The sequence below is a fragment of the Pezoporus wallicus genome, unplaced genomic scaffold, assembly GCF_028554395.1.
Source record: "Pezoporus wallicus isolate ANWC-B61680 ecotype Strahan unplaced genomic scaffold, APGP_CSIRO_Pwel_v1 contig_3817, whole genome shotgun sequence".
NCBI classification, from domain to species: Eukaryota; Metazoa; Chordata; class Aves; order Psittaciformes; family Psittacidae; genus Pezoporus; species Pezoporus wallicus.
In genome coordinates, this window is record NW_026635157.1 from 5,287,865 (window position 1) to 5,306,494 (window position 18,630).

The 18,630-nt window shown below is 33.6% G+C and overlaps 1 protein-coding gene across 5 annotated transcripts in view; it reads right to left on the minus strand.

Moving 5' to 3' along the window:
• Positions 1-18,630, minus strand: part of VTA1 (vesicle trafficking 1) — a 36,500-nt gene that overhangs the window by 7,933 nt on the left and 9,937 nt on the right. For 4 of the 5 annotated variants that reach the window (XM_057407175.1, XM_057407178.1, XM_057407185.1 and 1 more), the window contains exons 2-6: positions 15,275-15,369; positions 12,006-12,133; positions 11,378-11,453; positions 8,867-8,978; positions 1,874-2,047 (exon numbers count right to left, since the gene is read on the minus strand). In XM_057407175.1, the coding sequence (XP_057263158.1) occupies positions 1,874-2,047; positions 8,867-8,978; positions 11,378-11,453; positions 12,006-12,133; positions 15,275-15,369 (585 nt within the window). Of the gene's footprint in view, positions 1-1,873; positions 2,048-8,866; positions 8,979-11,377; positions 11,454-12,005; positions 12,134-15,274; positions 15,370-16,211; positions 17,365-18,630 lie in introns of those variants that run through there. The other variant, XM_057407205.1, reaches the window with a different exon arrangement.

Here is an 18,630-nt window from a genome sequence, read left to right on the forward strand (position 1 = left end):
GGCACGGATACCTTCCACTCTTAAAGCTGCTTAGAGCTCCATCCAACCTGGCCTTGAACTCTTCCAGGGATGGGGCAGCCACAACTTCTCTGGGCAAACTGTGACAGTGCCTCACCAACCTCCCAAGAAAGATTTTTCTACCCTAATTCTACCCTTTTCAGCTTAAAATCATTTCTCCTTTCCTGTCACTACATACTCTTCTAAAACATAATTTTAAAACCTCATTTCAGACTGTTTTATAAATTAATACAGAAGTATTTATAAGCTGTCACTGATTCTATCAGTACAGTTTCTCACAGAATTTTAATTAAAAAAACAGGAAAAGCCTAGTCCAAAAGATACTTGTTATCCTAGAGTAGTAAGGAAGACCTGCTAGATAAGAGTAGGAGTAAGCTTTTATATTTGAACTTTAAATTCTGCCTTTTAATATCAGATCCTCCATTATTTTAAAGTATCATGCCTGCCATCTCACACTTAAAACTGTCTCCTTCCTAATTCCTTCAAAAACAATTGGTAAGAGTCAAAAAGCCAGCCATACGTAAAAGAGAAATGGTGATGCTAGAATAAGAAACAGCACTTTATGTTGGGAAGCATTCCTGTATTTGCATCCACATTTCAGATACTCTCATTTGCGCTGATCCAAACGTACATTTTTGCAGTATGTTCAGAACAAACAAGACTAATATAATTTCTTTCTACAATATATGCTTTGTAGGAAGATGGTTTAGCCACACTATCTGTTATTTCATGGAATGACTGATAGAGTTAAAACTATGCAATGTAAAGAATTCATATATTCCAACACGGTATCTATTCCATAATTTTCAGATGTGGTAAAAACGAAGAGCTAAACATTTACCTAGGCTGACTGTAAAAAACAACACTCTCCCAATCCCAGACCCAAACAACCCCAGCTATCTGAAGGATTTCCCTTTGATAAAGCTGAAAAGAGTGAGCATGCTGAACTTTTTGAAGGGGGAAGCATTTTTAAAATGAGAAAGTAAAAGAAAAGAAAGGGCTGTGTTACAAAAACATCTCATATTTTCTATAATATAAAAATGTATCTGAAAAATTAAATGATCATCAAGACTGAAATCAAGAGCTTTTAATGTTTTTAGTCTTATGAAACATCATTATAAAAAAGGTAACATGAGGTGAAAAAATTATATTCACAAACAATTTAATACAACTTTTTCCTGTTTTTTTGTTTTTGTTTTTTTTTTAAACAGCAACTTGTGAGGAACCTTGGATTTTTAAGGACTTTGTTTTGGTCCAAAAAATGACACAGAATAGGAAGGACATAGGAGCCAGTATGTTTAACAACAGGGATAAAATTTCCATTAATTATATTTTTTGAAGTCAATCACACTGAAACAGTTGCATGGGAAAAAGAGCATTAACCAAATAGAAAAAAGCATGAATGGTGCATCAGGCATGTACCATTAGAGCATTGCTGTAACAGTTTCAACATTATGTTGGATACATTCCCACAAAGAACAGCAGTTTATCTGCACAGGGAAAGCTAAATATGAAACATGAAATTTCATCTATCAAGTGAAAGACTCAAATACTGCTTTACAGTATAGATGTTGCAATGCATTATTCTATAGAAGAAAAAACCATTCTGTCTGCAAGAACACTCATTCGTTCAGTTCATACACCTCTTCTGGCAAAGTGCTCCAAAATACGAATTAAATATTTTAAAAAACAGAAAAACATAAAAAATATTCCCAATGGCATTTTCACAATGTTAATTTATAAAGTTGCCTCTGCTATAGAACAACTGTATTATTTTACTTAATATGTAATGAAAAGAGGGCTAGAATTTGGCTCTCAATAACGGCATGGATTTTTGGGTGTGATTTAGACATACCTGTGTTATGAGGTACTTCAGCTGGAGTGTTGGCTGGTGCATGGGCACCTGGTGGTATATGTACGCCAGTGTAATTACTAGTTGCTTTGTTGTTGCCTTCATATGTAGATGACGATGTTGGTTGAGTTGTTCCACTATGGAGAGAAGATGACTCTGCTTCTTCCTTTTCAACATCTGCCAAGATGACACAAAACAGGAATTACTATATACAAACACTTGTAAATTTAGGCTTCTTTTTAAAGCCTCCTTTCAAATTTTTTTTAGTAGAAAAATTGCTACCGCAATGTTATATAAAACATTTATCAACCCAAACCACCTACAGTTGATTTGAGAAAGTAAAAAAGCAACATACCATAGGATAGAGATCTAGGAACTCACATACTTTCAAAGCTCTCTTCTGTTTAAATTGAAGGATCATCTCATTACTGGTCTGAGTAAGCAATCTGTCTCTTTAGGACAATCCCTTATACTTCCATGTACTGCATCCACAGTAGTTGAACAAGATACTACAAATATGCAGTAACCTATACTTTAATATATACATGAACCAGAATATGGAAAACTGTATTTGCCTTACAAACTCTTTGTAAAAAGAAAGACAGTGCCAATCCTTCTAGTCCATATCAATTAAACAAACCACAAAGAAATAACAAAAAAAGGAACTTTGGGAAAGTAATACTGAACAAGAAAACTAAATGCAGCTTAGCCAAGTCATAACTGTAGCTGAACAGTTAGAGTACATAATGCACTATAAAAATAATGAGGTTCACAATATCCCATAGAGTGTGCAAAGAACATAGGTGTTATTTTTCTATCTAGTTACATTCTTAAGGTTCTGCTCTAGATAATTCAATGCAGTTTTGAAGACTAATTGTCCAATTTTAGTATGCTAACAATCACGTTAATTTAGAATACGGCTGATTTCTGCTCCTTAATTTGAATTTATCTCTGTTTTTAAAAGTTACTTTTCTTTGACTATGTAAGTACCCATCTATGCCAATAATATCAGGTGAAACAAACAGTTTCAGGAATGGCGTTGTTAACATCCAGTTCTTGAAAGGGAGCAAAATGAATATAGGAGCACAAAACTTGTATTCTGTCTAGATCTGACAAAAGATGTTGTTTATGAAATCCACACTGATCTTCAACTATACAAGATGATGTGCTATGCAAACACCTCTACTACTTAATAACAAAACAGCTTACTATCAACAATATTACTAATACAAATGTATTGATTTTTTTTTAAATTGATATTAATTTTTTTCTTTGTAAGGTCCTATTCCTCCCAGAAGTAGTTAAGGTACTAGCTTTACAAAATACTACTAATTCGTAGTATTATTTACTACAATTAAAGGCTATAATGCAGAGTAAAATCAACAGTATTGTCATTAGGACATATTTACTGGACTTTAGAAAATGCACAGTTAAAGATTATATTTTTATTTTATATTGCAAAGCTGTATTAATTTACTTTAATTCAGAATATCTACATACTAATACACAAATCCCTCAAATCCACAGTTTAATACCAAGAATCTTTATTTAAAAGTATTAAAAAGCAAAGAAACCTAGAAGTGAAATTCCGCCAGGCATGTCAAGCACTGCTAGCAAAATTTAATATAAAAACACAAAACATAGTTGGTTTTGTATGTTACTGTTGTGAATACTACTCTGACTTGCTGCAACCAATAATTCAGGCTGTAGTTTTATATGAAGCTACCTCTGACATATGCAAACAAACATATGGCAGATTTCTGGAAGGCAAAGGATAGTTTAAAGTGCCAGGTTTTTTCCTTTGCTGTATTTTTTGCTAGTGAGTCATACTGCAATATCATGTGGCTAACATGCATGGAAGTAAAACCGAATGTGTTAAAACTGGCAAGAAAAGAGTGAGATTCAAAAGCAAACACAGGATACATGTCCTTCTAAATAACAGCATAATGATAGTAATAAGCACTGGTTAAAGGCTGTATTTTTAAGTGGGTTTGGTGCTAACAAAAAAAAAAAATTTTCAGAAAATCAAATTTAGTTTAACAAAAATCCAGACCACATTTGTGCTGTCTGAAAGCTGCCCAAGCTTACTTGTAACACTGTTATCAATTACTTATATCTTGGTCAAACCGTAGGCAAAAAAATTGGATTTTCCATGTTGGGCATCTGCCTGAAGCTACTATGTGGAAAAAGCTGTTGTAACAATTATTAAACTGTTTTTGAGAATGAAGGAGTGGGAGAAACCATGCTTTCATTGTACTAATGACCTCAACTAAGAGAAATTACCTATAAATTCATGCCCAGACTGAAACCATTAATGCATTTACTTATTTATATTGCCTCCTGCAGCTTCCTGTTGCCCTTATCTGGCTCTTCAGTCCCATTCTGATTTCCCTCTCTCTGCACCAGGACTTCATATCCTGTATCTGAAAACTCTTCCCCCATACTTCTGTCTTTCACTACCTCCCAATCTCGTCTTTCAAGACATTTCCAGTTTCAGCTCCAAATGTTCTCACTGCATAGAGTTCATGGTCTCAAGTCACTCCTGCATAAGCGCAATGCTGTACGCAACACTGGCCATGGAAGATATGAACTCAAATGGTTAAAGCCTGGCAATGTCATAAAAAAAAAAAAAACCCAACCAAAAAAAAAGCGTTGTAAGTGCTGACCACCCTTAATAACAGTGCTTGTAAGAGGCAAATTCACAGAAGGGTGATATACTTTTTAATCAGACATATGCATCAAAAGACCAAGCTCAACTGTTTGATTTGCTCATTATGCAATTGGTAAATGTTAGGTCGTATTAAACTTAAAAGTAGCTTTGTTTAAATTAACTTTTCTTGGGTGTTTAAAGTGCTCAAATGTCATCAAAGCATTGTAAGTATTCTTTCTGCAAAGTAAATATTTAAAATATTCTTTATCAAAGATTAAAGTATCAGAATAATTTTGAGATACGTGCTTGCAGTATTTGTGAAGAGTTTTTTAACAGTCGTGCTAAATAGAAGTATTTCAGACTGCTAGAAAAGAACGCATGTCAACAGACCGGTTTTAAGTTCTGTGGTTAGAACATCCATTACGTTCTTGAAAAACAGATTTTTTTTTTACAGGGAATGGGAACGAACACCAGAAAAATTAGGAGAACTAATTTCTCATAAAGCAGCAATAACCTAGAATTTACAGTTCCTTGCAATTTTCCTAAGGATGCTGAATACCAGGCTGTGAAACAGTGACATAATTGTTTCACATTCAGTTTCAGCTCCAGCTGAGTTTCTTGTCTTGGAACCTCATCAGCCTTTGTGCTTGCATTCCAGCATAATGAATCCATGCACTCTTCAGATTTTTCCTCAGAGCTGCAGTATACCCAGACTATCTGTTTCTTTGGGTTTCAAATTTTTTTAATTTATTTATTGAAGGCAAGACTTCATGGAATAAAGCCAACACCCCTGTCCCCATAACCAACTGCCCAAATATACTTTCATATAAATAAGAGGATTCTCAAAGCTTAATGGCATTTTCTTGTCTAGTTTAAGGAAGCACTGATTATGCCTTAAATTCAGCAGGGCAGAGCACTAAATTTAAAACCAGAGCCCTCCAGTTCTCTGGACACCTATTTTTAAGGAGTCCAGAGACTTATAAAAGTAATCAACTAATTTTAATTTAAAAATATTCTTTCGCATTCTTCTGAACTGCTTCACTTTAGCTTGAGATGTTCCTAAAAGATTTACAACTTAAGGTTTTATTGAAACACTGCTTTATAAAAAAAAAAATAAAATATATATATATGTGTATCTTTTTCCACAACATGGAGTAATGGACTAAAAAAATCCACCAATCTTTCATACACTGTTCTTTCTACTAGTTGGGACAAAAGAGGTTTCCTAGAATTCTGTAATATAAATTTAAAATATGTATTATATATTGCAACGTAAGTGGTGACATTTAACATATTTTACTGCGGCTATACCGTAACCATTTAGGAACTTATTAATATTTGAAATTGTCTTTTTTCTTTTCCATTAGTAAAAAGTCTTGTTGAATGACCCAGGGCTAATGCTAAGTGAACTTTATGTGTACTCTAGAACTTGTATTCCAACTGCATTAATAAATCAAGCATGTAATTTTAAGGTTTCCATCCTGACAAAAGCTTCCATAAATTCAACAGCAGAGCTGCATAAAGCATGCCTATGTTACTGTAAAAACATCTCCAAGAGTTACAGTATGGTTTTCAAGAATCACAAAGAAAATAACACTTTGGAAAAAAACGGTAATTTGTCAAGCTACAGTGACCAAATTTCACACTGTTTAAACAGACTTTTTCCACTTGGAAGGGGAGGAAGAAAATGAGCAAGCAGAAAGGAATGGGGAAGGTCCAGTCATATATTTGAACAATGCTGCTTTTCTTCTCATGATGCACAAAGACAGAACTGACACATTTTTTTACTGATTCTTCTATTAGAAATAATTTGCATAAAATTTTTGTCTTGGTTGTGTAAAGCATTATGGAAACCTACCCTAAAGAGTTAATTTCCAAAAATAAGTGTGGAAACCACTCATTTAATTCTTTGGAAAACAGAAGTGTTGTTTCTTACTACATGAAATACAATTAAAAAAAAAAAAAAGATATTGCCAAATTACAGATATTGCAGGCTCCCTATCAACAAGGATGATTAAATTTTGGATCACTCAGCATTTGTGTCCCTTTCAAACTGCATGAAGGCACAACTTGGTAATGAAAACAAGGTCTTCACCAATTCATGCTACTGCTTGTAATGACCTGCAATGAATAGTAAGGATTTGAGTGAAGTCTGAAATCCACTTTTCCTCCTATAACAGTTTCTTTTGCAGCCTTGAACAAGTCAGTTACCTTTACCTCCACTTAAAGAAAATGAAGAAAGCTTACTTTCACATGATCAGGTGAGCTTTGTAAATAACCACACTATGACAGAGACCACTAAAGAGGACTCACTTAAAGCTAGAAATATTTAATTGGGTTATTCATTACATTCACTATAACAATAGATTTTTTCCTGCATGTTGTCTTTTCCGTTAAATCATTAGACTAGTGTTAATTAGATTTATAAAGATGTGACAATGTTTGCAAGTGGAGTTGCACTGTAAATCTCTCTTGCTACAGGTGCACCAGCAGTTAAGAAAATTGCCTTGAAAGAGATTGTATGTTGAAGAAGAAACTAGTTTGCCAATGCTTCACTTCATAAAACTCTACAAGGTGTCTCTGTTAGATACAAGCCAAACTCTACAAGTTAGATTTCTCTCTTCTGCACTGCAGATTCTTTTTATTTGAAGAAACTGTATTATTATTAAAAAAAAAAGTATTATTAAATTCAAGCCTGAGTAAAGATATAAGCAAGCATCAACTTAAGGGATACTTAAGTGATGGCTTGACAATTCAAGCCATTCAAGCCATACTAGCTCAGAGGAAAATTTCAAATCATTTAATGTTCTTAGTTGTTTCATTAGGTATGTGAAGAATTACATGTAAAGGTTATTGTCTTTGTGCTGAATTGGTCAGTTTCAATTCGAGTAAGGAAAGCATCCATTCCAAAGACATCTTATTTCCGTAAAAGATTCACATGTAAATTTTTATTTTAAGCTTCTGCACTGACTGGGGAGGAAAATGAAGAGACACCTTATTTATGAAACTGATTACAATGAAAAGGAACTGTGAAATGCAAAATAAATGAAACATAAAGCATTAAGAACAGAAAAACTTCATACAACAGAAAAGTAAATGGGTGAAAATATTCTGAAAGTTAATTTAACAATTACATACCATTATGATTTTGATATATTTCAGAAATTAGTATTTTTTGCTTACATTTTGTTTTTATCAATAACTGAAAAGCATGATCAGTTTATACAAAAAAAAAATCATATTGTTACCTGTTTTAGTCAGCAGTTTAACAGAAAAAGTTTTGTATGTGATTTCATTTGACTATACAAAAATTTGACATATATGAAGTCTGTGATTCTATACTTTGGAAGGAGAGTAAAATTTGTAAGGATTAGAAATAATATGGTAGATCTGGATTGATTATTTTTAGTAAAACGACACATAATCAAAGAAGAGAACAGAGCTGTCTTTCTCAAAATAGGTTAGGATGTGATCTATGTGCTCTTGTAGGAGAGAGTCTACTTAGTATGTGTTCTGTTAATTCATGGAGAGGGTAGCTTGCGTCTGCTCACAGTGGTGGTGTCTTTTTTTTTAAAAGCACTAAATGTGAAAGGTTTGGATGCCCCTAAAGTTTTTTACTGAAGAGCTAAGACTTTTATAGTAGCAGCAAAATTTAGACAGGTCTGAGCACACTAAATAGAAGACAGTAAAAGTCACAATTTGGAAGGCTTAAAAATAATTGTTATTGGCAAGTGGCTGTCCTTGGAAATTACCATGTTTTATTTAACAGTTAAGGATGTAACTTCAAGGAATCCTGCATAGGAAAGTCAGGTAGCCAGACAAGCAATAACTAAAAACATGAGGAAAAGGGGGATGAGTGAGAAAGTGGTAAGACATCCAATCTAAACAGAGTAGGCCATAAACCTACTGAAAACCACATTTTATATAGTGAGGAAGGGGTTGTCTCACTATGAGGTGTTTGCTTTGAATTGAATTCATCTACAATCGATCAATTTTCAACTCCTATTTAACTTCTGAGAAAGGATAAACTGGTAAAGGCATTGTAACTATGCAAGAACATTTAAAAGAAGGACTGTGGGTAGCATTAAAGAAATGTATGGTTCTGGCCCAAAGGTGGCAATGCCTTCTTAGAGTAGCTATATTCAAAATAATAATCTCCACTACAGAGGTACAAAAAAAAAAAAAAGTAAATCAAACAGTAATGTCCAATAAAAATAACAGCAAGAGGAGCATAAAGAAAAAGCAGAATGCTTCCTGTAGAGTGCTCCCTAAAGAACTGTCCATACCAGCGCTTCAAGTCTTGGCCCAGCTATCCACTCTTTTAAAAATAAAAGTGAAACACATACCAAAGCTCTCCCCTTCCATTCCAATAGGCCCAGGCTGAGGAGTCTCTCCGTTCTTCAAGCAGTTATGAATGTATGCTGCCTTCCACCTAGCATACTTCCTGTGCTGGGCGTTCTGGGGAAAGAAAAAAGGCCAGCCATTTTAATCACTCACTTCTGAAAATTAATGCATTCATAACAGAAATACAAGTAGGCTTTCCACCCTGAGAAGAGATTATAAAACTAAACTGCTTTCTCTGCTATCACTTGACACCCCTTTAAAAATAAACATGTGCGAAATTAATTGGTGAATTAAAAAGAAAAAATATAAAAAGAACAGCTCTCTCAGCATGCAACTAAAATGCGGAGATATTTAATGAGTGCAGCACGTCAGAAAAAGGAAATAAATTACACCAGGACCATCTAGTGTGAAAGGTGGAGCACTGTGTTGCAATTACTGATATAAAATAATAAGGAAAACTTCCTATCTCCATAAACTTACATGATTATTACCTTTAGATTTAAATATTTGAAACTTAAAATGCTACTCCTGCTGACCAGTAATACAGTCTAATTACATTATCTTAGATTTTAAAAATGTATTTAAAAGCATGAATACAGAAAAGCTGCTGCAGTTGCAGATTAATGTGGTGTGTGTGGTATTATAGGACATGCAATATTTTGATTTAGTATCTTCAAAACATGGCTAAAAATCAGATGAAGGACTTTAGCAATACATAAACTACTACACAGAGCAAGGGGTATGATAATAACAGCTTTAATAAACTGTTAATGTCACATTTAATAGTTCAGTTATTAGAAAAAATATTCATACCTATAAAAATTGATTATATACTGTTGGTCAATACAATTTTTTGCCAACTCATCTTCTGAAATAGCACTGCATTTGTTTCATACTGACACTTTAAAATTGGAAAAAAAGTGGTAGTAACTTCAGTACTTGAAGAAAATCAACATGATTTTTCACTATTTTCAGTTTATGGGAAAAATTATGAAGGAAAAGCATTTTTCACCTGGGTTTTCATAAATTCTTCTTTTCACAAAACATGAGTGATTGAAATAAATGCCAAGAGTCTCAACTATTTTGAGATTTTCCATTTTTTTTTTAAATATACTTTACTGTTCTCGGGTACAACCTTAATATGTCAAAACATCAAATGATTGTTCACTTTTTATCTCCTGGTACTGTTAGAATAGTATCCAGGAAGAGTTCTCAACTGTTACAAGAAATCTTAAACTGATTATGCAAATAAAATACTTTGTCAAAAGTTGTAACAGACATAACCAGCTCTGCCAGTTACAAGCTAATACATTTCAAGGAACAAGGCTGAATATAAACACAGATGAGACACGTGGAAGGATGAGTAATTTGGCCAAGTGAACAGCGCAGGTTGGTAGCAAGTTTCACATCAACTTCATCACCTGTAAGGTACTGGTGAACTGAAATTTCCACATAACACCCAAGCACGTAAGAAGAAAAATATCTGTAGATTACCTGCGTGGATTCAGACACTGTAAGACATAATCAGCACTTACACGATCAGCACTTGCCGATTTTGTCTTAGATTGTTTACTGTCATTGCTGTATCTCATTTATTTTTCCAGGTATTTCAACCTTCTTTTAACAAGAAGCAGTAGCTTTCTCTATTTTTTTTTAATTTGCTGTAAGTTACTGACTATATTATGATATTTTCAAATTGAGCTTCTCAGTTAATTTAGCATTTTCAATTTTCAAAACAAGGAGTACTTTATTAAAAGTATGTGCTCCTCTCTATTGGAGATTAATTCTTCTATTGGGCATGAATAACAGAGAGCAGTTAACTACACATCTAACAGAAAATTTTGGTTTAAAATAGGCCAAGAGATTATTCTGGTGAACTTAATAAAAGTGTTCCAATTCTGGAATATTTGTTTGAGTGAAAGACTACCTACCATGAAGAGCACTGGGTTAGTTACTTTAGTAGATTTTTTTTTCAACTAAAACATTCATGTGTTAATGGCCAGATAGCAAGACATTATTTTATGAAATAAATCTACATTCTTCAAACTTAACATATCACCTTTTAAAAGCAGTGTTTGTTTCAATGGCAAAATATCTATTCTAACTAAAACTGTACATGATTCTACCTCAGTTATTAGCACTAAAGTTCTTGCTTGAGGGAGAAAAAAGGTCGAAAAAGCCAGGAACCTTTCATCTTTTTCCCTATAATAATTTTTACTTGCTCAATGTAATATATGCATCCCACCGTAATCATCACAATTTGAATTTCTAACTGGCACCTAAGTCATGAAGCATCTTCCAACAGATAATGGTGTCTAATATTTCATATGTAATTTCTTCAAAATACTTAGCACAATTACAATGACTAACACATATCTGACAATATAATTAGAAGTTATATTCTTTGAAGTTTATATTCACAAATTATAAAAACAACTGTAAGGAACGAACCAAGTAATTTGCACCTGTTAGGAAAGGCAATCAGATAATACATTGACATCCCCACCACTTACCTCTTCAGAGAGCTCCCCAAATACTGTTAGAACATCTATCAGGAGACTTGCAGTATAAAAGGACTTTATCATGTTTCTGGAAAAATTAAAACATTTCACTAACTTGGTAATGTCAGTCTCTCAGGATCACATTTTTAGAAGCTGTATTTTAGACCAAACTGGCTTATTTCAAACCAGACATCACTAATTTTACTCTTTTTTTATTCTGATGTTACAGAACTTACTTCACAATGTTTAAATTTAGCAATGCATTGACTAGTCTCCTGGCTGCTGTAGTAACTGCTGTAAATCAAACCACATAATGTATCATCAAAACTATTCTAATATCAGAGGACAGAAGAAACATTCTATGATTCTGTAACATGCTTGATGTTAAGCTCCCAGTTAGCCTGGGGTTTTTAAAGGCTTGCCAGTAGGTGAGCAACCACTTACAGAAGACAAGAATGAGGATGCTAGTTAATGTATGAAGTTAGAGACATACCAGTAGTAACAAATTTAGTTTTCTGAAAGATATAAATTAATGCATTAAAGCCCAATTCTTGTTTCGAGTGAAATTAAAGAGTGTGGATATTCAAATTTCCTGACCGGTATCTTAATTCAGACAACAAAACCAAAGATTTTCACCTACTTATGAAATTGCCCAGCTCTGTCTTCATTGTCTGCATACAAAAACATTTTCAAGGCATAATTCTCCACATGAGCAGAACCAACAATGTCCTGAGTAATTGCTTCATTATCACCAAATTGCTTTTTCATCTTAAGAACATTGAAAAAAAGACAGTTACGTTATTAGATCCTAGCAATTCTGCAACAGAATTCAAGTACAAGAAGCTGCTGATTTAAACAAAGCGAAGTACAGTTTAAAAAAGAAAAAGCATACACTTCAATTATTTATTTTAGCTCTGAATACTTAAAAAAATTCCAAACACCAAAAAAAAACCCACCAAAAAAACCAAAACAACACAAAATACTTCAAACCAAAACTCAAACCTTTAAAATAAACACAACTACAATACTGTGAAGGAATAGCTACAGATATTTTTGCCTTTATTATTAAAAAAAACACAAAAAACAAGCACTCTGAAGCCTGTATCAGGATTCCACACAGTTCAACTGATACAGTAAGGCATGCTTTATAAACATACTGTAGGTCAGAGCGACCATCTGTCTTCCCTCTTGTAAGGCATTTCACTGCAGTTCATTACATTTTTCTAAGTCTAAGCCCTACCTTGAGCAGACTAGTGACCTACAGATTTACCAGAATTTTCAGTGTAAGCAGTGCACTGTAGTGCAAAGACCTCTTTTCAAAGACGTTACAAGGATACTCAGGTTTCCCAATAAAAATCAGTAAAGCAAATAACCCTGTAACACAACAGGTGGATTTACAGCTTCTGAATAGGCCTACTGTTTCTGTATAAGGAAATCTCAGGTTATCCTTACAGAACAAAAACAGGAACACTGCATGATACTAACCTGCAGCCTTTATTTTGCTGAGATATTTAAACACAATCCCTGAATGGCAGTTCTTTCTCACTGTGCATGTGAAGAATATTTAATCATGCAAGCTGCATTTCCATATTTTTCAGATTGCTGCCAACTTTTTAAAACACAGAATGTTGCCAGAAAAGTTATTTGATTTCAGTAGTGAAATAGAAACTTTCCAAATACAACTTCAAATTTGAAGAGTTTTGTCAAACTCATGCTCCACGTATTTTTCAAAATATATTTGTTTTACAAAGTGTAATTGTTTTTCTTGTGAGTGTACCACAATTTGTAAGTTGCAAGATATATAACTGAAATGAAGCACTACATTAAATTGAGTAAGAAGATTATTTTTGTGCGTGTATATATACATTTCACCAGCCTATATATACACCTTACACTTAGAAAATAACCTCATACTGTTCTTGATCTGATGTTCAATGGACATGATTTCAAATGCTCAAATGAGTGTTACATATACTTCTAAAAATATTGATGTTAACAAAGTTGTTTACTTTTGAAATTACCCTTCACACAATCTATGCATCAGTACAGCAATGCTGAGTTTTTAAATGATGGTTGATAATTTGAACCTAAAAATCAAGCACATTTGCTTTAGTTTTACCACAAACATTTAAGTGAAATAGTTATCTACTGGAAAAGCAAAACAACACAATTATACATACAAGTATTTCTGACAGAAACATACATTTGGGACACAAAATCACTCTCATCTATTTGGAATATTATTAAGCTTCTTGCTAAGAACACATCTGGTTATCTTCCAGATATATCTGCACTGTTTTATTCTTGGCAACAATGATGTTTAGTATTGTTTGTAAACTTCTCTCTTAACATCTAAATCAACTGCAGCAACACACAGAAAGCTGTGAGACACATTTTGGGCAGAACTACAGCACACCTTTGTGCCCCTGCTGGTTAAGGGCAGACTGAAAATGGCTGCTTTTCCTGCAGGTGTCCAACCTGTCAGTATACCCAAGCTTCCTAGCTCCCAAAATTCTGTATTATATCTGCTTAGAAGTGCTCTCTCCATCCTTCAACCACTTGGGTACATAGAAGGAACTTCAGTACCTAAGCATCAGTTGTCACACAGCCAATTTTACCAGCAACTGAAAGGTGAAACCATATGGTTTTGCTGCTTTTCTAGTCTTTCAAAAATTGAAGCAAAGAGAACATTGCAGACAGACCAGTTGCTGAAGTACCACAATGGATCAAATAGATTTTAACAATCCTAAGGAAATGAAGAGCAAAATCTTCTGGAGTTTTAATCTCACCTCTCTTCCCCTTTGAACATGAAAATCAGATTCATTAAAGATGTCAAAAATTGATGAAATAACACAATGCGGAGTCACTGTACACTGGATTTTCCACTACTCCGATTTTCAAATCATAGTTAAAACATAGCAAGAGGTACAAGGTATGAAAAAAGACAAATGGGTCACTCTGATTTTCAAATCATAGTTAAAACATAGCAAGAAGTACAAGGTACGAAAAAAAGACAAATGGTTCACATTTTGGGGTGTTTTCACGAAGAATTGAAGGCTATTGCACCAGTTTCACACAAACTCTTCAGGCATGCTCTAACTAGATTTTGGATGGAATCTTAATACTGAATACAAAAAGAACTGCTGCTTCATTTTTCAACATTACTTTCTGCTTGCAAATGAGCACTTAAACCTTCAAGGCTACTGAAAACTACAGTATGTGAACATAAACAGCTCCTGGAACTTCCACTGACCATCTGTACAATGCCTTTACCTTTCTTTAACTCTGTTCTGTTTCAGGTTGTTTGCTTTTAATACTATCAAGTCCACTCAAAAGAGCATGACATCGCTATCTCTTACCCACACAGATAAGACTGTGCTTACAAAAAAGCATAGTATAAGGTCCCCAATCTCTAACAAGAGAACTTTATGTAACTTCAAAAGTATCTTTATCTTTTAGAAAATGTTAAAAAAAAACCCAAAACCAACAACAAACAAAAAACCCAAACAAAACCTAAAACTCAAACCCCAGTCCTTGTGTACAACAGTTCAGGTCAAAAAATTTTAATAGCACCCAAAGACTAGGCTAGCCTGAAGTCTTCTAGAATACTGGTATTTATTTTGTAATGAATTATTATTTCCCAGGAGAATATGTATGAATAAAGTATCATGGCAAATGTCTGCTATATAAAAATCTGTTATGTTTGTGCATGCATATGTACATATAAACATGCGTATAGTTTTATCTCCTTTCAATCCTTCTGCCAATTTATTATACACAGAATGCCTGCATAGAGAATAGCTGCATAAATGACTGATGAAAGAGAAAAGATGGTATTTGCAGAAGCTTACATAAAAATGAAAGTAACACTGTGAACCATTTTAGAGGAAAGCAATAAATTGTACTTACAGCTTCCAACTGGTCCATAAGTTTGGATAAAAATTTACGGCATTCTGGGGTTTTACTATCAATCTTCATCCCTGTTTGCATTGCATACAAACGACCTTTAAAGGAGAGAAAATACACAAAAATCCAGAAGTGATTATCTAAGGCAAAACCCACAGGCAAACAAAGCAATGCTTCCCACAACAAATCTGAAAGACAAAATCATCTTGTGTTTTAACACAAGTACTATTGCACTACTAGTGAGCAATGACAGTGAAATCTAGATATATTCAGTCTTGCAGAGATACTGAGAGATATTTTTCTAAGATTCATGCTTTATTTTTCTTGATGAGTACTCCTGATTTCAAATTGATGCTTGTATCACTATTATGCAATATTAAGTGCTTTTGTAAATAATCACCACCCTTGTTTGCAACTCTCAAATGGGAACTTCAAGTCAATTTTTATCCCTAATTATACATGAGTAATTTTTTTATTACTTACATACATGCGTAGAGTGTATGAATATATCTCAAAAATGGAACTCCATGTAGCAAGAACCAGTCAGCAGTAACTCCATTTATTAAATGGAGTTAAGCATCTATTATTTCATTTATATGTATATATAGCATCAAAAGACACAAGACACAAACCGGATCTTTAAATCAGACAAGACAGATTTTACTAAACTTTCCTAGCAAATAAAGTCGCCATTTTTTTACATGATCCTGAAAATTAATGATTAACAATGATTAGTAACTTCTAATTAAAGTTACCTTTTTACTACCAAAAATCTATGAATTTTAGATAGGCTCATGGCAGAATTTTATATGCTTCAGAAAACAGTGGATAAAATCAAATAATTATATACTAGGATTAACATACAGAGAAAGGAAAACGGAACAAAAGCATTCAGTAACCAAATACAGGACATTTTTCACAAGAAAGTCATTTTACTAACTGTCACTTCTGACCCTTGAGGGAGTCCTACAAAACACTTCCAAATGCAGAGCTTAAGAACTGTAAGATGCAACTCTACCAAATATTATCATGGGGTGGTTATCATGGCATATCACAGTGTCCTTCTCCCTGGAGGATGCAGAGGTCTGCAAGTGATTCTTACTTGCTTTGCAGCTTTAGCATTTCTTTCCTTACAAGCCTCAATTCATACACTAGAGATAGTCTTTTCCCTTCAAATTATCTCAGTAAACAAGAATATATAACACAGTTGCTTTCAAACTGCTCTTATGCTGATGTCTGCTGCAGAAGGCAGCATTATATGCCCACAAGCTGCCCTTTCCATCTATTATCAGTTTGTCTAATAAAATTAGATCGCTTGATACAAAACTTAACCCAGGTTCTGCTGGTGAGTGTGATAACTCATTTCTCTGGATTTTAAAATTAGTATTTCATGTCCCATATACACTGATTATTCAAAACAGACAAAAGTGTACATTCCTTATTTGAGAGTGCAAAGCTGACAAATTTTTGAATGTTAAAACTGTTGGGTTGCCCAATCATTTAAATACTCCCTAAAATAATAAAAAATGTACTTGTGCCCTTCAACACTTCTCTACTTCCACGTTTACAATTTACTAAACAACCTAGCACCTTTATATTCAAGTTTTCAGTAAAGAACAACCAAGTAAAAGTCAACTCTGAGTGAAACTTCAGGAATGATAAAAGATAGGGCCAACTATAAGTGACCATGACAGGTGAAAGACAATAATTTTATCAAGAAAATGCTATGTAGATTCCATGCTATGTAGGTTTCATGAAGTGACAGCACTAATATTAAGCTAACTACTGGTAGGTACTCTTAAACCCACACCTTATTTATCTTCAGGATGCTGACACGTTAATATTAAAAATTATGAAACCAGCACATGCGAAGTTTAAAATACATTTCAAAGAAGTCCAAACACAGAAAGATAAAGATTTGTGTCTAAGGCACTATAATTTAAGTCTACTGTCAATTAAAATATCATCATCATATGATGAGGTGTCAATGCTTATAATCTTAAGCTGATTTTTAAGTACATACTTGACTGTAACATCCCTGAACACATTTCATGGTATGATTTAATAAAGTAAAATTTATGAATTAACATAATGGATGCTAGGCCTATGGGCCATCTAAATCAGTTTGTTAGACAGATGCAAATATCACATATTTTTTAGAGGAAAGTAAATCAATTTTAGACTGTTATGAGTTAGAATGACAAATTCAGAATACCCTTGGTCGTTACTGGATATAGATTTACCTTACTTGCTGAAGTATGCATCTTCATATCTCTTCCACAATTAATTTAAATAAAGAGAACCCTGTTTCCATATAAACAGGAATCTTTCAAATGTTTAATCATTAAAAAATCTGCTTATTTATAACTTATTCTTGTGTTATTCTGGTTCTGGGGTTATTTTGGTGTTTTGTTTTTTTTTTTTTACATTCATTTCAAATATATTCATTTAAATAGTGAAAGCAAAATAAGTTTTTTCCACAATAATATCCAAAGGGGTGTATTTACAGAACTGTTACATCTCTATGCTTTGTAGGCAGCCCCACAATGCCAGTCCTTTCCCTTCTGAGGATTTCAGAGACTGAGAAACTCAGGTTTAGTGGTGGACTTAGCAGTCCTGGGGTAAAGGTTGGACTTGATGATCTTAAAGGTCTTTTCCAACCTGGTTGCTTCTATGAGTCTATGACCCCTTCAAACACTCCAAAGGTAAGGCATAAGCTCTTCTTTCATTCTCAAATAGGTGGTGATTAAGAAAGAATACAATATTTGTGAAAATTACCACTGACAAAGCATCAACACCTAGTAGCTTTCAGTAATGAAAGAGCATCTGTCTCAAATACCATTGATAAAATAAACTGATTATAATGAAATACATGGAAACCCACAGTCATAAAATGCAAACCATATCCTACCAGTCAAAATCTCTTGCAATGTCAGTTTCAATTGATGAACTGACAATAGTGAAGTAAAGTATACTTCCCAGAGTTTGAAACTCACCAGTGATAAACAAGGTTTTATGTATGTTTAAGTAAACTTATTTACTCAGTGCTGCTGTAGACAAAAAAGGGGCTTGGGGGTTGAAACCCTCTATCAACAATCATTAAACTTATCAAGTAGACAGCAAGTGAAATGGTTGATCTGAAATAACTAGGCATTTATTTGGCAAAAATAGTATAGGATGAGGCAGAAATAATTTGGTATTTGACTCTACAGACACTACTGAAATAAAAATAGTATTTTTTTAATGTTTTGAAATTTTGCTTTTGAAATTATCTGAAGAGAAATATGTGAGTCTAAAAGCAGTAAGTAATCCCTTGCCTTATTACAGACAAAAGGAAAAAGTGTCTACTAACTAGTTCT